The 25,448-nt window shown below is 43.6% G+C and overlaps 4 protein-coding genes across 4 annotated transcripts; 2 read left to right on the top strand and 2 right to left on the bottom strand.

Moving 5' to 3' along the window:
* The first annotated feature begins 437 nt into the window (after nt 1–437).
* On the top strand, nt 438–13,015 carry LOC132324216 (lysozyme g-like). Its single transcript, XM_059840317.1, is given in 6 exon segments — nt 438–635; nt 862–1,000; nt 1,742–1,867; nt 12,371–12,457; nt 12,460–12,504; nt 12,885–13,015. Coding segments are annotated over 6 exon segments (717 nt in total). The 5' UTR covers nt 438–446.
* A 2,562-nt stretch (nt 13,016–15,577) lies between these two features.
* On the bottom strand, nt 15,578–18,030 carry MRPL30 (mitochondrial ribosomal protein L30). Its single transcript, XM_059839500.1, has 5 exons — nt 17,898–18,030; nt 17,501–17,581; nt 16,888–17,034; nt 16,011–16,084; nt 15,578–15,911 (listed from the first exon to the last, which is right to left on the bottom strand). Exons 1-5 carry the CDS (start codon nt 17,946–17,948, stop codon nt 15,779–15,781), a joined length of 486 nt encoding a protein of 161 aa, XP_059695483.1. The 5' UTR covers nt 17,949–18,030; the 3' UTR covers nt 15,578–15,778.
* An 85-nt stretch (nt 18,031–18,115) lies between these two features.
* On the top strand, nt 18,116–22,337 carry MITD1 (microtubule interacting and trafficking domain containing 1). The gene is made up of 7 exons (XM_059839499.1): nt 18,116–18,269; nt 18,457–18,552; nt 19,000–19,136; nt 19,219–19,305; nt 19,889–20,004; nt 20,327–20,387; nt 20,478–22,337. The coding sequence occupies exons 1-7, from the start codon at nt 18,116–18,118 to the stop codon at nt 20,577–20,579; spliced, it is 753 nt and encodes a 250-aa protein (XP_059695482.1). The 3' UTR covers nt 20,580–22,337.
* Nucleotides 22,338–23,650: 1,313 nt separating this feature from the next.
* Nucleotides 23,651–25,418, bottom strand: LIPT1 (lipoyltransferase 1). Its single transcript, XM_059839498.1, has 2 exons — nt 25,329–25,418; nt 23,651–25,128 (listed from the first exon to the last, which is right to left on the bottom strand). The coding sequence occupies exon 2, from the start codon at nt 24,902–24,904 to the stop codon at nt 23,762–23,764; it is 1,143 nt and encodes a 380-aa protein (XP_059695481.1). The 5' UTR covers nt 24,905–25,128; nt 25,329–25,418; the 3' UTR covers nt 23,651–23,761.
* Between the last annotated feature and the right edge of the window lie 30 nt (nt 25,419–25,448).

Here is a 25,448-nt window from a genome sequence, read left to right as displayed (position 1 = left end):
CAAGCATAGATATGAACCTGCTTGGTTTTTTCCAAACTGTTCCAAATTTGCTTCAAAAAATCCCCCACCCTCTAGAAATAGAACATAGCTGTTACTGAAGCGTGGACAATCTGTAGTAACATACAGGGGTTATTTTTTCAAATCCATTTTGAAACTGCAGTTTTCTGACTCCAGAGGGGCAGCAAAAGAAGAGGACCATGCATTCCACCTCCTAAGAAGCCTCCCTGTTCCCCTGGTCATCCTTGGGTAGCGGAACAGCAGCTCCCTGGCCATGGTCAGAGACAATAGAGCCGTGCTTGTTCCCCAAACCCCACTGCCCAACTTGACGTAGATGCGATTTCTTAAAAACTTGAGTTACCCCTTTGACACACCTGCTCAAGGGGGAAGCGAGGGGTTTGGACAGGGGTGTGTGTAAGTCTGCCTTTTCCCAAGCCGCAGGATATGCCATGATACGGAGGACTGCGGAGGCAGACCTGCCACGCCTGAGGAGATACGAGGTCCCAATTAGGAGAGTAGCCAGAAACCTCTGCTTGGACCCAGCGCTCATCGGTGGCATCATGTCCCAGGAGAGCCGTGTGGGCCTGCTCCTGGACAACGGCTGGGACCGGGCACGGCAGAAGTACGGCCTGATGCAGGTACTCCAGGGTGACAAGCGTGAGCAACAGCACAGTCATGTAGTGCATACCCCAGGGATTTAGCTTAGCAAATGATTGTTCCATGTTTGAAAGGGCACTTCATTGCAATCCCTCTGTATCCAAGGCTGTCCTCAATAAGGTCACTTCAATGAGTCAAAGCCTGGGAGTGCAATGAAGAGGGAGTGGCATTCAGAGGCAAACCCATTTTCTTGCTTGTTTTTCTTAGATCAGCAGGCAGCAAGCAGAACCTTCTGTGACGTGGGATAGTGAAGAACACATAAATCAGTGCTCAAATATCCTGGTTCTTTCCATTAATGAAGTACGGGCCAGACATCCTGCCTGGACTTGGGACCGGCAGCTGAGAGGTACGGAATGGGCTTTGTACTAGGGAGGGACAGACTGACTGATGGGAGTGCTGTGTGCTTTTTGGTGTCACTTTTAAGGGAAAAAGAGCATCAATCTGGCAGATTTTACAGGATCTCTTACAAAAAAAAACCAACAACAACAACAAAAAAAACAACACAAAAACCCCCAAACAAACAAAAGAAACCCCCAAAACCCCAAAATAACAACTAGAACCAGAGTTTTCTAGTTTAACAGAAGCAGTACCAGACCAGCAGACTGGTAATGAGAAATGGCTGTTAGGTGGATAAATATGATAGAAAGCAACTAAAAAAAAGTTACTTGAGAATGCAGAAACTGAGGCATCGCAACACAGCAGAATTATTGTAGCAACCTGTTGTGTCCAAGAAGATTGCAATCCAGGTTTCCTTGTAGTCGATGCTGTGTGTGGGTTTGTTCACCCTATGCTATTTCTTAGTCCCCCTTCCTTGCTCTGCTATTGCACTTCCTTTGCTCTGATTAACACCCTTTTCTGGTAACGGTGTTCCATTTCCACCTGTATTTGAAGAGAGTCATGGGCTCCTTCACTACAGCAAAAAAGATTTTACAAAATCAGTCACTTTTCAAAAATAATGCACAATTGGCACTTTGTCAAGCAGTTCCTGTTTGGTGAGATGCATGGCATTTTTTGCTACAAATTTTTGCTCTTCAATTTTTATCTCTTACTTACAAGCCCATAACAACTTCTTCTCAACTCTTTCCAGGGGGACTCTGCACCTACCGTGCAAAAATGGACAACGTCCAGGTCTACGAGGCAGACCCATGCAGCAGCGACTACAGCTACGCCAACGGCGTGATTAGGCGAGCCCAGTACTTTAAGAGAAATGGGTTCTAGGTCTTAAACCCACCCCACCACAGAGCCTCCCCTCCGCAGACTGGCCCAGCAGTGATGTAGTACCCACTACAGCCTAGTGCTGTAGTACCCAGAGCAGTTCCTCAGGTCACCTGGCAGGACCGATGCTGGTGGCATTGCCAATGCCACCTTGCTCGCTCCAGCAAATCCCAGCCCCCTGCTCACTGATGGGCAAGCTCAGCACTGACTTCCAGGAGATCCCCAGGGCCTTTGAAAGGCAGATGGGGACACACCAGCAATGTTTAAATTCTGAGTGAGGAAGGTGACTCTTCCTGTTCAAGCTGCACCCTGGGGCTGTTTGTGCATCTCCTAGACATGGACACAAACAGCTCTCCCTGGGCATCAGCTGTGCTCTTCTCATCTGCAGCCACCTTATTTCCTCTCCATAGCCAATGCAGGGGATGAATACCCTGTTTTCCTTGCCTTGGTGCTGCTGGCTAAGGAGCAATGAAGAGACTTCTCAGTGAGCCTTTGGTCTCTGCAGTAGCTGAAGGTTCCTGTAGCCAGCCTTCAGGGGAACAATACAAAACATGCTTTGGTTGGTCTCCTAAGTCCATGGCCATGGTGCAGCTGGGGAACCTCATCAGGGTATCTATATGGAAAATACTGCAAGTGCCACAGCAGGCAAAATGCTTTTCCATCAGTGAGCAGCCCTTGGAGCAGGAATCAGCCCCATATGTACCCACACCAGGAGCCATATCACAGCAATGGTTTTGGTAAAAAACCCACAACCTTTCCTGCTTTAGCTTAGGCACATTTATGCTGAGTTTCCTCCAAATTTAAAAGCATTTCAGCATCTGTCCCTGTGCCAGGAATCCCAGTTTCTAGTAGAAGTGAATGAGCTCTGGTCTGTTTGAAAGTGGATGGGTCTCTTGGTGCCAATTTATTAATTAGAGAACAATAATAAGAATAAGATAGAAATAAAGATAAATGTTAAATACCAATGTTTATTTTTTTTTTTTTTCAGTTTCATGGGGCTCAGTGGGTAGCAATCTATAGCTTGAGAAAATAACCCTATATAGTACTCTTGGAAGGGGTCTAAAACTCAGTTTGAGAACAGAGGGAGGATAACGGTGCTGCAGACTGGATAGGTCAGAAGAGCTGGGCCTGACCCTGGCTGCTGCTCACCCAAACTTGTGAACCTGGTAATAAGAATGTTCAATCTAGCCTTTCAAATAACCATTTTGAAGGTGTCAGAGTACTTTTCTTCCAGCTGCTGCCATAGCTGATGCAGAAGTGATGTTCCTGGCAGTTCTTGCCTGGCAGCAAGGGGCAGTGCTGTGCCCGTGCCTGGGCTGCCAGGAAGGGTCAACACAGGCAGAATGAGAGCTGGGCTGGAGACAGCTTTTGCCAGCAGAGCACTTTTAACACCATGCCCCTTGTCTTGCCAGTCACTCATCTGCTTACCATCACGGCAAGGACTCTGCATGATTAACATACCTTACAAGCAAACTAATTTTATCACCTCGAGACCAAAGGGAACCCTATATTGTCTCAAATGTCAAATGTCGCTGATTTTTTTTTTTTTTAAAGACTACCATAAACAGTTCAGGGTTGAGCAATCACAGATCCTGATATTAGTCTTTAATGAATTCTGCACTATATTAATATAATTTTACTGAAATAATTACTTTGTAATACAAACTTACGAAATGTATCACATGGTTGTCTACTTAACATTACTTATGTAAAATTCATAGGATGAAGCCTTTGGTGCATTATATTATGTAAACCTATGTTACATAAACCTCTTATATAAAGCCTATGAATGAATTTTTGTTAGATCAGTATAAACTTCACATGGGGCAGGGAATCTCATTGCTGCCTGTGTGTACAAAGCTGGGGCTTGAGTTCCAAGGGTGACAAGAGTGGAGCTCTCTATGTTTGCCTTCATGTCATCCTTAGCTGCTGCCAGCAAGCTCCTTGTCACCACTATTGGTGCTGCCAGCCCTGCAGATCTCTGAGCTCCTCAGGAGTCCAATTTGAAGCTATGAAGCTGCTGCTTCATGTTGTGGTAACAACACCCAAGGGCCTGCAGACCTGCCTGCTGAGTTGTGCAGCATCACCACAAAGGATTATTTATAATTTAAAGTCCATTTAAAATTCCAAGTTATGGAAATTCCATATTTTGTTCCAAATTTTGTTTTAGGGTATCAGGACTTTGCAGCAAATACAAAAAAATCTCTGCAGAAAATTAGTTGAAGCTTGATAAATTGGTAATAAGGAAGAAATAAACAAGGAAAGTTTAACAGTAGCATGCTGCCTTAAGATTTGAGCAAAAGGTTTCCTGACAAATAATCATTGTTGTTCCTTTCTGATCTTTTTCTGGTCACCTCTGTCCATGTTACTGGAAGTTCCTTTCTGCCTGATGTGGACAGAGCAGCTGCAGTCACCTTTGACCCATGACCTATTAAAAAAAAAAAATAAAAACAACAGACATCTTGCAAAGCAAATTATCTAATACCAAGTAACATATCAGAAAAAGCAGAAGCACAGGCAAGGAAAGAGAAAAACCAAATCAGAGGGGAAAAAAAGTTCCAGGGAAAAAAAAGACCAAGACACCTGCCTGAAACATTGAGGAAGGTGCTATAGTAAAGGATTGAATGCTTCCTTCAAGAGATCCTGTGGGACAACAGAGCAGCAAGAAACTGTCAGGAGGGTGCTGGCAGCCTGGCTTGGCAGGGAAAAACCACCTCAGATCAATTGGGTAAGTGGCCAAGAGAGAAGCCATGGTTGTGCCATATCATGAGGTCAAATATGCTTTCAGCAGAAATACAAAGTGCCCTCATATGTGAAGGGCTTTAAAATAAGTGGAAAAAAAAGCACTGGGCAGCAGCAGCTTCTGGCCAAACCCATGATATTTTCAAGTGGAGATACACAAGTCTGTCCTACAGCAGTTTCTCTGAAATTTGCAGTCAGAAAATGAATGGAGGATGTGAGCTATCAAACTGTGGGCTACATGGGAAGGGAACATGAGTGCTTCCATTGTGGTTAGAAACTGTGAAAACCTGTTAGGAACCAAACACAGGAATCAATTAAACACAGGTGCAAAACACTCTATGAGGTCAAGCAGCAGTGTAGCAGGTGGGCAACAATCTCACAGAAAGGGCTGGGGATCCTAGTGGGAAGGAAAGTTGATGCCAGAGACAGAAGAAATCAAAAAGAACAACATCTTATTTGTGAGGTTATCTTTGTTACAGCACTGTGTATGAAGCACCTGGGGTAACTCTTCTCTCAGCTATTCACCTGTCAGTCAGTGAGGCTTGGCAACAGTGTTTGTGCCTGTTGCACCAACAAAAATATGCTCAGGACAATCACAACCCTGATGGAAAGTACAGTCTTTGGAAATAAGGAATTAGATTTCCACCCCCCCCCCCCAAAAAAAAAAAAAAAAAAGCACACAGTTATGATTTTCTAATATGCAAAAGAAATTAAGGGCAAGGACCTACATGCTTCCATTCCCCTTGAGGGTAAGACAAATAGCGATGAGTTTAGCAGCAGATTTGTTGAATACTTAAAAAACTTTCAGGATAACGAAGCAATGCAACATTTCCTGGGTGTTTTAAACAACATTCAAGACCAACATGTAAAAGTTGCTGTACATCATATATAATCACAAAATGGTTTGAGTTTGAAAGGACCTTAAAGATCACCAAGATCCAACTTGCATTAGACTAGGTTGCTCAGGGCTCCATCCAACCTGGCCTTGAACACTTCCCAGGATGGGGCATCCACAACTTCTCTGGACAACTTATTCCAGGGCCTCATCACACTCACAGTAAAGAATTTCTTCCTAATATCTAATCTAAACCTGCTCTCTTTGCAATGTTTTGCAGAGAGGGGAAACACAATAGGTGTTGTTTAAGGACCTTTCCAAGCTAACACTGCTGAATCAGAATGAGCAGTCAACAAATGGAAAACAAATTGCAGACAGGGAAGAAAACCTTCTTTGTTGGGGTCCTATGATTTAGTTTTACAACTGAGGTTACTACTGGGAAATTTATTTAAACATGCTTCCTACAGCAAAGAGCAAGTGTGAGGTGGAGTCTTTCTCTCTCATCAACTTGTTAAGCTGCAGGTGGCATGGGCTGATCCCTCTGTGGCTCAGGCAGGGATCTGCCTGGAGACTGGAGCTGCAATGACTAGTTTTCATAGAAACCAGGCAGAGGGACCAATTAAACAATCTCAGCAGTAACTGAAGCAGCAGGAAAACACTGTCAAAACCAAGTCCCCATTGGGTCAGAGCTCTAAGCTACGTGGGAGAGCAGATTGTTCTAATGGCTGATTCCAAATGCTGCAGCTGGATCTGTTTGAGCCACGTGTCCATGTCTATCTCCCTGAGATATGCAGAAAACAAAGGGAAACACCAGCACATCACAGCAGTGCTGAATAACTGTGTTTGTTCTGCTTTGTTACTCATTGCAAAACTGGGCTGGGATTTCCTAGAGAGCAACTTGTTCCCAGGACAGAGCCTCTTACACTGCCCAGGACAGGCACCAGCCTGTGGTACCAGGGATTCCTGTGGAATCAGTGCTGCAGCTGGGGGTAACTGTTTCTAATGCTTGCCTCAGTTTATTTAATTGCCTTCCTTGAAACTGTGCATCCATATTGGATGCACATGGCCTGCTTTTACCCATTTCAGTGTTAAAAGAGATCATATTCTAGGATTGCAACCTCAGAGCAGTTTCCTATCCCTCAAACAAAATCCTTGTGCCTCTCTCCAGCATTTGTTTCTGTGGGTTCCTCAACCAGCTCATCCTAGAAGCCAGGATTTATTGCAACCAAACATTCTGCTTCTGCACCTCATCCTGATGAGACACTGATCCAGCCAGTATGCAGGCTCCCACTCATGCCACCATCCCACATTTACTGCTCCTCTGGCTTCACTGACAATCTCACAGAACTCAAAAAGGATAGTGCAGTCCTACTACAGCATTTTTATCAGTAGCAACTGGGATTTCCACCCACAGGTTTTTAGGGTGCTTCTCTTTTCCTGTAATATTTTTATGCTGTAACATTTTTATCCTTCACATACAGCATCACTCTACATGCAGCATCACACCTCCACATCCTACTCAGTGGTTCCTGTGAGGCTGGCAGTGCTGTATCTCATTGGTTTTCTAGCCTCCATCAAGTGTCTGAGACACCTTCTGAGTCAGGGTTGTCATTTGGTCCAGGCATTTGGGTTCTGGCTTGATTTTGAAGTCTCTAGCAACTGTACAAAAACACCTGCAAGTTTTTATTTGCTTTGTTGCTTAATACTGCATGTGCCAAATCCTTGCCACAGTATTCTGTTTTGTCTTTCTCACCTATTGTGATCATGCTGTTTATTTCCCTCATGTTTTTTTCAGAGGTAAACTGAACATCAGCCTTGTTCACCTTACAGATCACATGAGTTCAAACATACTCCTCTGCATTTGTCAGCTTTCCCCTGCTTTTAGTGGAAATGTTCCTCTAAAAGCTCTTCCATTTCCAGTGACACTGGTTGTCTATGCTACAGCTCAGGTGCAGCCTGCCCCTTCCATGCTGCACCTCTCATCCATGTTTTGCCAGTTCCTCACATGTCTCACTCATCTACAAATCCCTGCATTTCCCTATGAGGCTCAGGACACAGACCTTCTCCCAGCATACAGAACACCGTGCCTTCCTAACACGGGCTGGGTAACCTCCCACAGCTTAAATTGGCTTGATTGCCTTGGGAAGCTTGTGTCAGCCTAGTTTCTCCCCTGAAAGCATAACTAGGATCACTCATTTCTTACCCACCTCTTATTCAGCTAACTAGCAATTAGAGGAAATGTTCAAGAACATGAAAAAACCCCCACAGGGAGGATGTGGCTGACCAGTAGCCACCTGCTACTGCCGCAGCCCTCGGTCTTCCACAAACACTCAATTTCCAAGGACTGGAAAGGTTTCTTGTTCCTAAGCAGGCAAGGAGAAATTTGACTCATTTTTGTCCTTCAAATCAGGTTTTATTTTATTAATTCCCTGCTTATTCAGCCACCCCTTGGCTGACTCAGATCAAGAAACAAAGTTTTTAAAGGGGTTTGGGTGTGTCCATAGTTACAGAAACCAGGTTTATAGATTCCTGCCATAATAATAAAAATCTAGGCAGCATATTTTTGTACCTTTCCTCTTGAAATGAAGACAAACTCTAAAAAGGCACAGCTGCATGCCTGAGCCATAAATACCATAATAGAGGACCAGATTATCCCACAGATGTTTGCCCTGAACCATTTATTTGCCAGAAACAATTCTTCCTTCCTGCCAGACACAGGAGAGAAAAGCAAAGATACTAGATCTGGTCCAGTGCCCTGCAGCCTGGCTTCTGGGTAAACCAAAATTGTCCCTGCCCTGTGACTCTTGTGATCACTAAAGAGCTGCTTGCTAATCAATCATGGATACTGATATTGAATGGATCACTGTGGCCCTTGTGATGTGTACTATAGGTGGATGTCCTACACTTACCACGTGCACAAAATATTTCAGTAGTAGAGTGTCATCATCTTACTGCAAAAGTTCCACACCTTCTCGGTGATTTATCATGGGCAGCTCCTCACAGCACTAACTCCTTCTTCTTCTTCTTCACAGCACAACCAACAAACTCCAACTCTCTTCACAGCACAGCCAACAAACTGCAGCTCTCTCCTCAACCAGCTAACCCACTCTTTTGTAGCACTCATCTTCTTATTGGACACAGCTGTGGCCTATTAAGGGCACACCTGTTCCTAATCTTTGGTGATTAGTACAGCTGCAACTCCTCAGGTGAGAGATTACCTTCTGCACAATCTTTATTTTCTTACATTCTATCCCCCCACAGCAGAGCTGTCAGGTTGCTCTAGGTAGAGGCTGAAGGGCTAGCTGAGTATAAATAAAGTCCCAGGGAATTCAGGTGAAACTGTCCAGGTGTGGCAAAGGAGGTTTGTATAGAGAATATGTGCAGGGAATAAAGTTGTACATGGTGTGAATGCATCAATTACTGTGATGCAGAAGAAGCAAACTAGTACATCCTTTATGTTTCTGCCCCAGAAATAAGGGAATAGTAGCACAGACCATTTGGAGATTACTGGTTTGTGAATCACTTTTGGTGTTTTTTGAATTTTTTAAATGTCACATGTTTTGAGCCACATTTGTTCTATTCTTCTTCCTGTCAGATGCACTTTCCTGTTTCAAGCTTCTTTACACTCAGTCATAATTGTGAACCTGAAGAGCCCCATGCATGAGCTGCTGTGACTTTTTGTAGCTGATTCTCTATGGGAAGTATCAACAGCAGAGCAAAAACTTACAGAATCTCTCAGTGCAATGACACGAGGTGAATTCCCCCGATAAAAATGTAAAAGAGCTGCGGAAAGAGCAAAATGGCAATTCACACCCTCAAAATCTGCCGTGGGGGAGAAGCGGGTCAGGATAGATTCTGCCGCGGGAGCTCTGCCATCCAGTGGCTGTTTTCCTTACTGCTGCACAGCTACAGTAGCTTTGAAACCCACAGCGCCTGCTAATTTGGGGTTGTTGACCTTTGTAGTTTCTGTGCAAGAGGGGATAACAACAGGGGCCTGGCGTAGTCTCTGCATATCCGAATGCCGAGCAGTTGCAGCTCTGGTCATGTTATTGTTCCTGGATCTTTGCCTGCAAAAATGTCATTAAATCCAGAAGCACATTTTCCTATTGTCAGCATGTTAGTGCTTCCAAGAACTGAAGGGGAGCAGCCGTTTTCAGACAAGGCTCCTCCTAGCTCCTCCACGGTTCCTAGCAATGGGACTTAAAATTAAACTAAAAGCTATTTCATTTTTTAATTTCTAATTGTGTTTTTGCTGTAGAACAGAATCCCTGTTGTGTTTGGGAGGATGCACAAGTCGTTAGGTGTTTCTGTTTCTTGTAAGACCAGTGGGGGTGGGAAGTGCATGGAGCCAGCTGTTCCAGAACACTGCCAGCAGACACAAAGCCCATTTGTCTCCAGGAAGTGCATTGAGAATGTGGGGAGACATCCTGCAGCAAACATGTCAGGTCTGTGATCTTTGACTAATATTCTTGTAAATGATTCACTGTACCAAAGTCTGTATTCCATTAGATGAATTGTTCCTCTCAGTTGATGTTTGTGTGTTTTCCCTCCTGCAATGGTGTGTTAAGACAACAGATAAATGCAGATAAATTGCAAGTCAAACAATCTGCAAGTCAGATACATTGTAATGGGTGTAATTGAAGGATGTTTTGGTTTGATTTTCCTGTAGCTATGGAAAAGCAAGCTGGAGCCAATAAATAGTGTAGGATTTCAATTGACTCTCATGGTTTTTTCCTCACTTTTTAAAAAATTTTGGAATAGAAAACCTGCCTTTTTGAGATGCCTTCCTCCACTGGCTATGCAGGCAGCCCAAGTCACAAGCTTAGACTAAGACAGCAAAGTTTTAGGTAATTAGGGGAGATGAATTGGGCACAAAGTACCAGTTCACGAGGTACATGAGCTAGCATGACTAAGAGGTAATCCCCTCCAGAGCAGGCCATACATACAGACTGCATCTGCTAGACAAACACCTGTACTAGTATCAAAAGGATGCCATGGGTTTGTCAAGGATCTGAAAGCATTTTAACAGCATGAGTCACACATTGCCTTGGCCTGCCATCTGGTTGTAAAGACTGCTCTGTGCTGGTTGAAGCTGAAACCAGCACCTGTTCTTAGGCTGTTCAAAGTGTTATGGGAACATACTGAATGTTGACACAACCGGAGCTTTGGGGCCACTGTGAAAGCAGACGGTCTGAGCTGTAGGTAGGCACTAACTCAGTTGTTCATTACCCCCTTACACCAGTGCACAAGCTCATGCCTATTATGGATCCTGGTCTCTGACAGTCATTGCCAAGCAAGCAGATATTTAAGCAATCAACAAAGATCCTACTTGGGCACATAAGTTTATGTTGGGAATAGGGTTGTCTTTGAGATGACATTTAAGACCATAACAGAAAAAATTAAAGTCTGCTGGGTGCATCCAACCTCTGAACATACTTTTCTCTCTCCACTGAGAGTTTCCCTGAAAACCTGAACTTCCGAACATTTCTCCACTATAGTCCTAAATTCAAAGGGACTAAATCTGGGACTAATCCTCACAAAGGCTTAGATTTAAAACAAGACTCACCTCACTTTCAATCTGCATGCTAGGGAAATGCCCTCTGAATCTGAAGAAAAAAGTCTTTTACATCTGTGTATTGATTTCTAAGGTACCCTTCAGTAAAATTAGTCAATTCTATCTTTGTTTTCGCTCTAAACAGATTCAGAAGGATTCAAAATGTCAGCTCAGCCATAGTGACCTTTAGAAAAACTGGGTTTGGATTCTAAAATGAAAGGCAAAGTCATGCATGTCATGTTGTAGAGGTTCCTGCCTCAGAGAAGACAGCAGAAGAACATGGAGAAATAACAGGCCAAAATGGCAAAAGCTGGCAATGGTGAGGGTCTTGCTCCAGCTGTGATTGATTGCTGGAGTTATCTTTCAAGGGCTGGGACAGAACTGAAGGATGGCCTGGGTGACCATGGAAATGCATTTGGCTTAACGCAGGTATGGTCAACCTTCTTAAAAACATAAATCTCATCCTTCCTTTGAAGAAGAGTCAGAAGAGTGGTAGGAACCCTGCTGAAAAGCAACCCCCTAAGCCTTTTCAACCAAGTCTTTGGCAAGGCTAAAGCCAATGCCAACCAGGTTGTCAGCTCCCAGCACCAGGGAAGGACGTGGGTGAGCATCAGTGCATGAGCAGACTGCTTTTACACTGTGAAATTGATGATTGCTTCCCAGCACTCCCGTGGGATTGAAGAGATTAATTGTTCTTATTTCACATTTAGATAATGAGTCTTTTTTTCAAAAAGCACCTTTTTAAGCTGAGCATGCTGTAGGCTGCAGCTATTACCATCAGGTTAATTATACTTTATGCAGGGGCCTAGGTTGTGGGGGATCTTGCTTCATTATTCATGCTTACATTTGTGCCTAGCTTGTTTGCCAAGTTGTAGCCTTATCTGTAAAATCCCTAAACATTTGCTGCATGCATGGGATCTGCTTTGTAACAGCTCCAGCCCCCTCAGACTTGTGTTTCACTACCTCACGGATTAAGGGGAGATCCCTAAAGGAAATGGATTTTCCCACCCTTGATTCAGCTGGGGAGGAGAGGGGCAGTCACCTTGCACCTGGAAACACCGTGAAGCAGCAGTAATCCTGCTTCCTGCACACTGTCACCTTTACAACAGCAGCTGTGCTGTTTTTTGAAGACTCTGACAGACAAGAAAGTAGGGCTGGCATTCCTCTTCTGTGTCCAAATGTCTGCCCCTCAGACATCTGCTGGCCTTGCCTGTGCCATGAAAAGTGCTTGTGCCCCCTCCATAGAGTCACAAAAGAGGTAAATCATGAGACTGAGGACCAAAATGAACACAAGCAGCCTGTAAGCAACAAAGAGCTCTGGATAAATAGTGGGGTATCTGGTGTGGTGACGTTGCTGTCTCACTTTCAAGCTGGCAAACAGTACCATAAGATTGGAGAGCCATGGGACACTGAAGAGCACTTAGCACAAGACACAGAGATTTTATACAGGATGATAAATCCCGAAAAAAATCTCCATCTTGGACAGAGGAACAGCACCTCAGAGGTTGAGTTTTATCAGCTTTGAAACACTTCACATATATGAAGTCAGGCATGATAATGCTACAAGCACTGCAGAAAGCAAAACACATCCCAGTCCCTATGTTCATGTGGAATAATATTCCTTAGTGTGCACTAAAAGGAATAGAAGAATAAGATTAGCCTTCTAGCAGGTTTTTTTTGAAACCTGGCAAATACCATGACATTTTTCAGTTGCTTGTAGGAAGGGTGGGCTCTCCCCCTCCTCTCTCCATTCCATTTGTTTTGTGGTTCTACACTCACCTACAAAAAGTAACCTTTCCTGGTTGCCTATCCTGGCAACTCTGAAGTATTATTTACTGATAAACAGAGGTGCTACTTCACGTGTTTCTTTCACCCTCTTTCCAGGTGGGATCTCAGCCTATAATGCAGGAGTTAACACTGTCCAGACCTATGACAAAATGGGTACTGGCAAAACACACAACTATGCCAAAGATGTGGGTGCGAGAGCCAGGTTTTATAAGAAAAATGGATATTGAGATCTCTGAGTAATTATTAGATTTGAGGCCCTGATTGCATACTTTGCTTCTAATTAAAAACATTCAGAACTTCTCCTCCAAAACCACTAAGAATGGGGCAGGACAACAAAGCCAGGAACAAGAATAAACTTGCAATGGGGTTTTTTCCAGCTAAGACTAAAAAAAAACTTAGAAGAGAACACACCTAATAGTCCAAAATGTAACTTACCTTTTGCCTCTAATTTTTATCTTACATCATGAGAATATCCAAAGTTTTCATCTGTGCCTGCAGTTTCTCAAGCAACAGATTAATGCTGCAAGGAAGTTGTAACACTACTTAACAAGATTTAACCTGCCTTATGTTTTATCTGTCAATACACATGTCTAACAGCTGTACAAAACAGCAGTGCCAGCTGTGGAGAGTGGCTGAGCTGCCCCTGTCAGAGGCTTTCAACACCCACTGAGCAACCTCATCTGGCCTCAGTACTGGCCCTGTGTTGAGGAGGAGGTTGGACTAGAGACCAGAAAGGTACTTTCCAATCTGAACTTTGCAATCATCATTAAGTCAGTCTGTTTGTTCCCTACACAAAAAGGGAACAAAAAGTCTCTTACCTGTGCTTCACTAAGACCTACACGGAGCATTACAAATCTCCATTACTGAAAAGGTGTGGACACACACTGTGTTTGTGCATACTGCTTGTTCAGATTTTAGAGTTTGACAGCAAATCTTGAGAGAATGTATGCTCATACAGAGAAGGTTTGGGATAGCAGACTGTGGGAGAGTGGGGCCCCTTAGGGAAAATACCATTTCAGAAACACCCAAACGTAGACAAATATTAAAAAGTTTAAAAAAACCAATTTTCTTTTTCATTAGAACTGTCAGCTTGTCAATTAAACATCTCTGCAAAGATCTCTTGGAGCTGCATCTTACTCAGAAATAACAGCTACTATGTATTTTCCCTTCTCTCTGTGTGGGAGCCTGCAGTGTCCATAGTTTATCAGACACTTCTTTAGCTGTGAACGGTACCAAGCCTTTTCATTAACACAGGCCCTCCGGGATACCCGGCAGCACTTTCGTAGGCTGCAGCGCCAGAGATCCATACGCACATCCATACACACAGAGTGTGGGAGGGAGCTGGCAGAGCCCTCTGCTGGAAGCTCCCCAGGTTGCAGTGCCGCGGATGTGAACCCCGAAGGTGCCTAGCAAGGCTGAGCCAGCCTGGAGCTGGTGATTTGGGACACCGATCCAGCCACAATTCTTATTATTTGCTATCCACCAGCAGCAAGATCCATTTGCCTAATTTTCTGTGTCCTACTACTTGCACGATCTCTTTAAAGAATGCCCTGTGTCTTGGATGCACTACATGTCCTTTAAAAGGGCTCAAATTCCAGCTTGTACCTCCCTGTGGGAATACGATCAACACCTCGCACAGACTGCAGTTATAACACGCTGCAGCACAAGATGCTGTGCAGATGCTGGAAGAAAGGAGGAAGGTGAGAAAAACAACACTAATTTATCTGAAAAATTATTAATTTATCTAAAAAGCGATTGATTAATCACTTTTCCCATGCTACTTTATTTCAGCTCAGATCTCATTTCTGCCTTCAGCCTGGCCACAGGAGCCATTACACTCCTCAAACACCACCACACCTATCCTTTTCCCTCTGCATGGTGCCTCCAGCTCTTATGTCCCTGTTCTGATATATCTCTTCCTTTGAACTCCTACAGGTGTTTACTCTTCTCTGCAAGCAGGCAGAAAGGATAAACACCAATTCTCAGTGACTGCATCCCTCAGATGTTCTCACAACATGCAGTCATTAAGATTAACTCCTCTTCAGCGTGTCTAATGTGGGAGAGACTCACAGCGTGTTAAATTACAGAATTTATCCTGACTGAAATGCAAACTACTTTATCATTTGATACAGCACCAGCTTGCTAACTTTGGCCACAGTTTTTAAAACTGTAAATAAAACTACACACACAGTAGTATTTTATAAGCTTGCAGCCCATAATTCTAACTCACATCAGAGGTTTGCTTCAGGGTCTCCACATTTCTAACGTCTGCCATTCTAGAAAAGGAAAAGCATCAACTTTCACATGGACTGCAGCTCTTAGGCTATTCTTACTGAATACTTAGGATCAGGGGATACAATTAACACAGCAGGTTTCCTGAAAGAAAAATCAGACAACCAATCAAGAGGTGAATAACTCCCATTCCTTCCAAATGAAGAGTTCACATGCTTTGTAAGCTACAGAAGCCAGAGGACAGACTGTTTGCTAGGGAACCAGCATGAGATCTGGATAACCATGGCAAATCACTGTCCATGGACAGCCAGTCAATTCTCATGTGACAACTGAACAGAGGGCTTTTCAATTCCAATTCCTTCCTCTGTGCAGTGAAAGTCCTGCAGTATTGCTGTAAATCTTTACTGCTAGCTGTGAAATGTCCTCACCATCATTAGCTAGAACTACTCTATTCACTTCTCTGCTTATTTTATTTACCAATAAAGTCAAACTGTAAGAGAACTTACAGTTAGCCAAAAACTGCAGCAATCTAGCCACAAAATTAAAACACAAAGACAGAGAGCCTATAATTGATTTAATAATTCAGGTAACTATTAACAACATTGAATTTTGTATCTGTACACCTGCAGTCCTTCTTTAAACATCAGTACCACCTTTGCCATTCATACCAGAGTAAGAATTTCTACTTTTCATACACAAACTCTCAACTGGGGATTTAAAGTATATTTTTTATAAAATCTAAATCCAAACAGCACACCTTAGGACTTAATTTCTTTCTGCTCCACAGGTTTCAGGCGCTTTTTAATGATAAGCTCTCCCCTGGGTGTCAGAAAGGTGCTGGACACTTCCTCCTCTGTTGGCAGCCCGTGGGGTAGCTTCAGTGGCTGTATTCTGCAGGCAAAAGAGTTTCCTTAGTGAAGTCCTGTGACTAGAAGGGAGTTACATTAAGTGTTCCAAATAAACAAATAAATAAACAAATAGTTAACAAACCTTATCAGATGTTTAACAACTTTCAGTCTGGAATTCACAGAAGGGATATTTTTGTGCAATCTTGGCTGATGTGCCTACATAAGGGATAAAACAAGTTTTACAAATGTGTTGCCAAATCCCAAATCTTTGTTCACTGAACTTTGCACACTACCAGTACAAAAATAAACCACATTTGCAAATGTAAGATTTAGAGAAGTGCCATGCATCAAGAACAGACATAAAAATATGCAATCAAAACTTGATTACAGTAAAAGACAATTTCAGCTTTATTCCTACTTCACTATAAATGCATTTTCCTCCCAACTAAAAACACAGTTAAAAATACTGTAAATGTAAATACAAGAGTTTAGGGGCAAAACTGCTTTCTTCAGTTGTATCTTAAATTGATCAAGCACACATTTTTTCTCTGTAATACAACACTGACTAGACAAATCTTTTCAAAATGTGCAGTTGGCCTGAAAAACTCAGATAAACACATCTTTGACACAAACTTTTAGAGTCCTGAATTTAGAAGCCTTTTCACTGATAAATGAGTTTTATTTGCCTTCCTACCATTTCTGAATAATATGACCTACAGAGACCTGAATTCAAAGTATTTACAAACCTATTTATATTATTTTAGAAGAATTCTCAGGGTAAAGTTCTCCTCAGGCAATGCAGCACAATACCATAGAGAGATATTCTGAATTCTCACTAAAAGCACATTTGCCACAAACATTCCCCTCAGCTCTTCAACACATCATCACCTTCTCAGATTGCTTTATGGCTGCTATAAATGTAATTCTGGTTTGTGACTGCAAAATGGAGGTCTTTATAAAACCCACCAACTTAGTGCTACAGTTCTGACATACACAAGTATAAAAAACAACAATCATACTTTATCCAGTCCCAGATCACGTATTATCTTCTTTTCCCAATATGGGCGACCAATGACACTTTTTATTCTAGTAATAACATGGATTTTGTGGGGCTCTTCAGGGTCACCTCCATACTTTTCATGATCTCCAGGCCGTGGCTGAAATACCTAGAATAAAAAGTTGACAAAACCAGAGGTTTTTTCCCTAAATATCTGGTCATAAGTACTGCAGTTATCTACTGCCCAAAACATACTTCAAACTACAAACCTTGGTAAAAATTCTTAACATATTTTTCTTTTCAGGCAGTCAAAGCACCAACAAAGTGACCTCAAATTTAGCTTTTATAACATGAAGTCAAACATATTTCTATAACAGTTTGCTGGTAAGTATAGTAGCTCTAGAGTTTAGCCACAGAATGGCACAGAAATACACGGACAACACCCCGTACCAGCACAACACCTAATTTACATGCATTTTATCAGGGAGCCTGTGATCAACCTCTGGATGGCAACTTTTTCCACAGACTTTAAGAATGCTTTTAGGGAAAATAGTCAACTGACACCAGATGGTATCTCGCAAAAATAAACTAAAATTATAAACGTAAAAAATGTAAAGTGCAAGTCAGGCACATACCGAGTCTGGAATATTCGACCTTGTAAAGAGACAACGAACCCACACCGGGGACGCCATCGCCTCCATCCTCTTTTCCAGCACCTGCAAGGAGAGGAGGGCATAACTTGTCTGCACTTTCCTTACAGCTATGAACACCTGCGAACAGATGACACTGAGCCAGGAGTCCCAGCCCCACCTGGATCCCACCTTCCCAGCGGCCGCGGAGCCCCGAGCAGGATTCCCAGCTGGATCCACCTCCACGAGACCCCGCTTGGATCCCTCTCCCGGAACCACATCTGGATCCCCACTGTCCTGGAGGCTGCAAGTCTCAGCCCCAGCCCGGATCCCCAGCTGGGTTCCCGTTCCCCCTCCCTCCGGTTCCCCCTGGATTCCCCCAGTCCCCACCCCAGAGCCTCACCTTCCCGGGGCCCGCAAGCCCCAGGCCGGCCCGGCCCGCCGCGACCGCCATCTCGGTGTGCACCCTTCGTCCCGGCCGGACACCGGTGCCGCGGCACTTCAGTTCCGAGCGGGCGGAAGGACAACGGTGCGACACCTCCCCTCCGTTCCCCCGCCCAGTCCCCGCTCCCCGTCCCGTTCCAGTCGGGAGCCATCCGGTTCGTGTCCCCGTCCCTGTCCATGTCGCGGGCGGGGAACGATGGCACTGCCGCGCTGGAGCGGGCCGGGGCGGAAACGTTGAAGCGGGCGGTGCAGCTGGACGAGGCGTCCCGGTTCCAGGAGTCGCTGGTGTGTTACCAGGAAGGCATCGACCTCCTGCTGCAGGCGATGAAAGGTATCGGGCTGGGCGGCGCCGTCGGGGCTCGGGGTGGCCCTGGGGACACAGGAGCAGTGCTGGACCCTGGCGTCCCGCGGGGAGGGAGTGGGGGCTGGCGGTCTCCTCCCGGGAGAGCCGGGCCGGGCAGGGCTCGGCAGGGCCGGCCTCTGTGCTCAGCTGACCCGTGACTTTCTGTGATTCACAGCCACGACTAACGAGGCGAAAAAGCACCGCTACCAGCAGAAGATATCCGAGTACCTGACCAGAGCCGAGGACATTAAAGAACACATTAAGAAACAAGGTATAAATACCTAAGTGGGGGGTACCGAGAGGAGGGAGCCAGGCCCTTTCCCGGTGGTGCCGATCACCAGGACATGAGGCAAGGGGCAGAAACTGATGCACAGGAAGAGAAAGAACTTCTTCACTGTGCGTGAGACCGAGCACTGGAACAGATTGTCCAGAGACACTGTGGAGTTTCTCTCTCTGGAGATACCCAAGAACTGTCTGGACACAATCCTGTCCATGTGCTCTGGGATGACTCTGCTTGAGGAGGTCGGACCAGATGTCCCACTGTGGTCCCTTTCAGCCTGACCCACTCTGTGATTCTATGAGCTGGGATGTACTGGACATATCCGTTTGCTTTTAAATGTTTTTTTCTGTTGTTACATGAATGTTTGATGAGTGAGGTGGTTTAACATGAGAATTATGTCCTGACCTCTACTTAAACGGTGATTTACTTTCCTTTCAGATAGCAAATACCATAAGCAAATCAGGATAGAAGAAAATGCAACAGGTTTTGGCTATGAAAAGCTTTTCCATGAGTACCTCACTGAGAATGTTTCTGAAGTTTGGGTGGAGGACCCATACATTCGCCAGGTTCATCAGGCAAGTACATATTTGGTGTAACTGATACAGATGTAGCCACTAGAGAAATTCCAAGCTACTAAATTAAATAAAACTTTTTCAGTTGTATAACTTTCTACGATTCTGCGAGATGCTAATTAAGGGGCCATGCAAGGTGAAAACAATCCACCTCCTCACTTCCTATGATGAGGTAAGTGTCTAGATTTTGAGCTCTATTTCCCTGTACTCAGATGATGCCACGTACAAAACAAAATATAAAAATACAGACTTGTTCCTAGATAGTTGAACATAAGTAATTTTTTAAGTTTAGAGTTTTCTGGTTAACCAATTCTGAGTAAGCAGAATCTTAAATTGAAATTTCTCTGAAAGTTTTGTTTTGGAAAATGTCATAAAAACCAAAGCATCTGTTGAGAAAGGGTTTTTTGCTCTTCCAACAGCTGTATTTGTCATTTTAGAGGCTTTCAGGAACTGAAATCTCTCAAACTATCACTGCACCTATTTTGGCTCAACTAGTACATATATAGTTTCAAAGGGCTGAGAGTGAACTCATCCTCCACATCCCTCAGCAAATATACCTGTAGTCTGTCTGCTTTTTATCCTGTCTTTGAAACTGTAAATCTGCCTTCATCCAAGTTACTTTCCTTTGGTTTACTTTGATACTGAAAAGGTTTTGAGTTTAAAGGTGTGTGAGTTTAAGAAGTGGTGACCAGAAGTAGAATATAACGTTAAAAAAAGAAAACTAAACCCCACCACATTATTTTTACTTTTGATAGGGTGGTGGGAGGAGTCAACAGATGACTGCCTTGGAAGAAATAAAACAGTCATTGAGTAATTATGGAGTAACACTGAATATTGACTTTTCGTCTTCAATACATGATCGAGAAATCAGGTGGGTGATATAAAAAAATGACCAAATGGCAGTTATTTATTTGAACTCAAAACTATTTAACTCTTAAAAGTTAACTATTTAACTTTTGAGATAATTACAGCTGTGGTTAACAAAGTAAAAGGCACTGGCCCTCACTGGATGAAATCAGCCCTCTGTAGTTCTGTATTTTCTAATTGGGAATATAGTATTAGTTGTCTCTATACAGAATGGTGTCTTCTGTGGTTCACACAGGTATTGGTGGCACTAGGAAGTAATTGTGATTGAAACAAGGAGCTTGTGCATCATGTGGATGTAACCTTTTTATTGTGCATTTTTCAAACAGATTCAACAATGGGTGGATGATTAAGATTGGAAGGGGTCTTGATTATTTTAAGAAACCACGGGTAAGGATACTTTGACTTCTTTATTTAAGTTAAAATGAGCTCTTCATGGTGAGTATATGCTCACCATGTCAATTCTGTTCATTTCTGCAGGGTCTTTTCAGCATTGGATACTGTGACTTAGACTTGAGACCTTGTCGTGAAACAACAGTGGATGTCATTCTTACTAAACAAAGAAAATGTGATCAGAAATGACTGCTTTTAATAAGTGTTTTCATAAGCATAAAAATGTAAGACTGAAACATGCTGCTTGAGTCCAGCTGGTTGCCCACAGAAGCAACTCTTCTAAGTACTTAGTGCAGCACAGCTTTTAAAATCTATATGTTTTAGAATGCTTGAGACTTTCCAGTCTGAGAAAACAAAACGGCGTGATTCCTTCATTGTACTTCTTCTGTAATCTTAATTACAATCCATGTCTAAATTTTATCTTGATTTCATAACAGACCCTCAATAGTGTCTTTCAAAAGCCTCTATAATGTCATTTCTATTTTTACTGTTGATTTTGTCTTGAGCCTCTTTTGGATTTTATATCTTTAACTGACCACCTCACAATCATTGGAAGCTGGGCTCTCACATGTCCCCTTTTATAAGCAGTCTTATTTATTTCCTTTAATTCCTGTATTCTACTCATGACTACTATTTTGCTGGGTTTTTGTCAATCCTGTAATACTTTATTTCCCAGACTTTACTAGTAATCCCAATTTTCACATTGCAGTTTCCAAGCTCTTTGCCTATGAAGTGGTAGTGTTCAGTACCCAGTCATTTTAGGGTTGTCTTATGTGTCTCTGCATAATGGATTTTGGACTGGGAAGGCTGCAAACAGCTGTAATCTCTTCCCTGGCACTCCTGTGTGTTCTTTTATTTTGTGATACATGACCATATACCTGATATCCATCCTTTGCATTAAGTGTGGAAAGGATGTGTGATCCTCTCTGAGTCTTAGTTTCTGACTTTAAAGCCCAATGACTGGTTTTTCATGCCACTCTCAATTGCAGTAAGTATTTCGCTACTACTAAGGGAATCCCCTAAAAAGAAAATTTAAGTTTTTTCAGAAGTTGGGTACCCTAAGTATCTCAGTTGGTCAGAGCATGGTGTGAATAATGCCAAGGTCATGTGTTTTATCCCTGTAAGGGCCATTCACTTAAGAGCTGGACTTGATCTTTGTGGGTTCCTCAAAATATAAAAAGTCCCTCAACTCAAAATATTCTGCGATTCTTAGCTATATGCTATTTAGAATAAAGACAAAGTCTTCCCTTGTCATTCCTTCAGCCTTTGGAAACCAGAAGGTATTACCAGAGGTGCTGCCTTTTTTTTTTTTCCCCTTATACAAGAGTTCTTTGTTAGCAAGAATCTGCCTAAGTCATACAATCTGACATAAAAAACAGGCAGTGGCCTCTTTTTCAGGTCTCATCAAAATCTTTTCAGCCTCAGGACTGACACGTGCCTTACACTTTCTGCCTTGTAATACAATAGGCCTCTATATTCTAGTAGCATGTTTATTGCTAGAAATTTTTTTGTTTCCTATATTTATTTTTCTTGATGGTTGGTGTATTCCATTATCTTTTTTTCCCCTTAATGTACTTTATTATTTCATCTTCTGTCATCTAATGCTGCTATTCTTTTCCTCTTGTTTCTAACAACAAATCTATTCCACAGCAATCAATAGGAAATGGAGCTGGTCTTTGCCTTGCTTTCTGGGTCACAATTTGCCAGTGGTCTGCCTTCTTTATCCTTTCTCATAATAATGTTTCAGCTTTGCAGTGTTGCCTCAGCAAAATGAATACTATATGTGCCACAGAGCTGTGTGCTATTAGTCATTCCCCCAAACATTCCATAGGAGCTCCCTGGTTTGCTGCTGTGATACGAAGTTTTTTGTCACTTGTGAATTTTACTCAGTTGTGTATAATATATGCCTATTTTTATGGGAATAAAGGTTATTTTTTATTATTTGTAGCTTTAGTCATCTGTTTGATTTCTTCACAACATCAGGAAATTCAAGGAAGCTGTGTAATGCCTCATAGATCCAGCCACATTCTGGAGAAGGCTCACTGTAAATACAGTAATTTCCCGTATGTGAAGCTTTGTGTCTTTTAACCTAGTCCAGCAATTTCAAATGTAGAGAATCACAGAATTAACTAGGCTGGAGAAGACCTTTGAGTCAAGGTCCAACCTGTGACCTAGCATCACCTTGTCAACTAGAGCATGGCACTGAGTGCCACATCCAGTCTTCTTAAACACCTCCAGGGAAGGTGATTCCACCACCTCCCTGGGCAGCCATTCCAATGCCCAATACTCTTTCCGTGAACAATTATTTCCTAATGCCCAGCCTAAACTTCCCCTGGTGCTGCTTGAGGCTGTGTCTTCTTGCCCTGTCACTGGTTATCTGGGAGAAGAGCCCGAACCTCACCTGGCCACAGCCTCCTTTCAGGTATCTGTTCTGACCTAATCAAAATTGCATTACACTTTTTCTTCAACAACAGTGAAATACATCTTGAGCCTTTTTTCCATGATTTTACTATATAGCTATATATAATTTACTATATAGCTATTATTTAACAAAAAACCCGTCACTTTCAGTTCATTGTTGCCTTTTATGGGAAAATCAGCTAGGTGGTAACATAAGGAAACTCTTTCTCCTAGATCTGTATTTGCATTTTCGAGTGTTTAGCTTTGATACCAGTACCCATGGCAGGAGGGACTCCCAGCTTTGTGCCGGGCACAAGAACAGAGGAGGCACGTCTGGCCTCCCAGTTAGCCTCTTCTGTCCTCATCACATAAACCCCCACACTGAACTTGCTAATTTTCCCCTGCTCTTGCACATGCATGGACAAAGCTATAAGTCAGGCTGGACCTACAGTGATTCACTACCCAGCTGTGAGCTGAGCTCACTGCAGTGCTTGTACACCAGAGGCACAGGGGCACCAGCACTCTGCAAGAAAGGACTTTGAATCAGAAACCAGGGAACATCCCTCTCCACACAGCTCAGAGGCTGTGACACAGCTTTTGGGCTACTGTCCACACGGAGCAGGCTGGGGCATCCAGTGCAGCAGCACAACACCAGTTTTACACCTACCCCATTCCATCTGTGACAGTCATTTGTACCTTCTCTGCTACAGGGCCAGTTTGGGATGTCCCCACCATTTTCCCTGGTTCAAGCAGCAATGATGTCTTGTCAGCAGTGGTTTCAATCCTACAGTTTGGGAACATCAGGTGCAGGCAGTGTGAAATTTAATTGTAATATTAAATAAAAGCACAAGATTGAACAGTTTGTTTTCTACAAGCTGAATTTTTCTCTTACTAGTGATTGTTTTAATTTTGTTTTCAATACATTAAATAAAAAAGCAGCAGAAGTTTAACTTACATTTTCAAAATGCAAGTCACATTAATCTTATTATATTCTCACACAGTAGACTCCACCTGCTGTGCAACTCATTGTCTTGTGGACACACTCTTAGCAACGTTGTCACTAGCGTAGTGGTTTCATTTGGGCAAAACTTACTGCCAGTAAGACTCTTGACCAGTTCACTGTACAGTCCTGGTGGCAGCCATTGCTCTGGCAGATCAATGTTACAGACTTCAATTCTTCCATGCTTTACATCCATATTTACTTTAACATCAAGAATGGAATCTTTATAGACCATGTTAAGACATGTGCTAACACTGAACTTTGGTGTCTTTCCATAAACCCATTCCCAGGTTTGTAGTTCTTTAGTTTTGTCACTAATTCCAGGAAGCAGAGTCTCATCAGCTGGATTTATTAAGGTGATATGGTGATCTATCTGGTGTTGCACAGCATATTCTTTAGCAATGGCATCCAGGAGCATCTCAGAAGTTAAACTAGGATCCTCTTCAAAGAGATTTTTCACCAAGGCAGGCACGCTCGGAGTGGCATTGCTCTTTAGCCCTTTAAAAGGACTTTTTAGCACAGAAGATAAAACAAACTTATCTGCATTACAGAGTAAGGTACAGTGGTGATAAGCACTTGTCCTTCCCAGCTTTGCAGCAGTGCCTGAGATTTTGTATTGCTTGTCTAGCAAGATGTCATACCTGTCAGTGACATGTACATCTAACTGGGGTCGCAAGGCTTTCAGTGCCTTCACAACGAGCTTCAGGTTTTCCATTCGTTCATATTTTTTTCTGGTTGTGAAGAAAGTCAAATTGATATTGCCTAAGTCGTGGTAAACTGTTCCTCCTCCACTTCTTCTCCTGGCTAGTTTTATATTTTTTTGCCTCAATAGCCTGAGGTTGCATTCCTGCCAGGGATTCTGATGTCTCCCTATTACCACGGCAGGGGAATTTCTCCAAAGGAAAAGGATCTGTTGCTTCTCTAAATCCATGTGGTCATGGATCCAATCTTCCACAGCTAGATTTTGGTAAACATCATTAGAAACAGATTGGATAATAAGACCTCCACTAGCTGTGCTCCAGAAGAAAGCTTTTGGAGTCCTGAGGATGCAGGACAGCCAAAGGCAGTTCTTTAACGACTGCAGCACCATGTTTTTAATAACTACACAGCGCATGGAAGGAATGCCTGCTCTGCTAATGCTGAATGCGGCAGGAGCGCAGCCGGCTCCTGTGACAGAACTGAAAGGCCAGTGGCGGGCATGAGACAGTCATGCTCTTCGCACAGCAGCACGCCACTTCCCAGGCACGGTGCTCCTCCGGTGATGCCGCTCAGACCCCGGCGGGAGCCTCACAGGACATCCGGGGGCGTCACAGCAGCTGCTCCTCGCATCCCTGCTGCCTGAAAAACCAAGGGAAGAAACGAAATGTGTATTATCCCCTCATCAACGCAGCCTTGCTAATTCGGTTTCACTTCGCGTAGTCGAGTTTTGTTAAGATTTTCTGCCTTCTTTTCCAGGGGGTTCCCGGCGCGGCGCCCCCTCAGCCCCCGACGCCGCTCCTCCGCCCGCACGGCCCCGCCGGGCGCCCTGCGCTACTCACAGCGGGGAGCGGAGCGCTTCCAGCGCCCGCCCGTGCCCCCGGGGACTCCTCGGAACCGGCGGCATCGGGAGCGCCTTCCGCTTCCCGGGTGAGAGGTGCTGGGGGCGGGTGCTGCACATG

The sequence above is a fragment of the Haemorhous mexicanus genome, chromosome 2 (genome assembly GCF_027477595.1).
Source record: "Haemorhous mexicanus isolate bHaeMex1 chromosome 2, bHaeMex1.pri, whole genome shotgun sequence".
Lineage (NCBI taxonomy): Eukaryota > Metazoa > Chordata > Aves > Passeriformes > Fringillidae > Haemorhous > Haemorhous mexicanus.
Note: the sequence above shows the minus strand (reverse complement) of the source record. Positions and strands in the feature narration are given on the sequence as shown.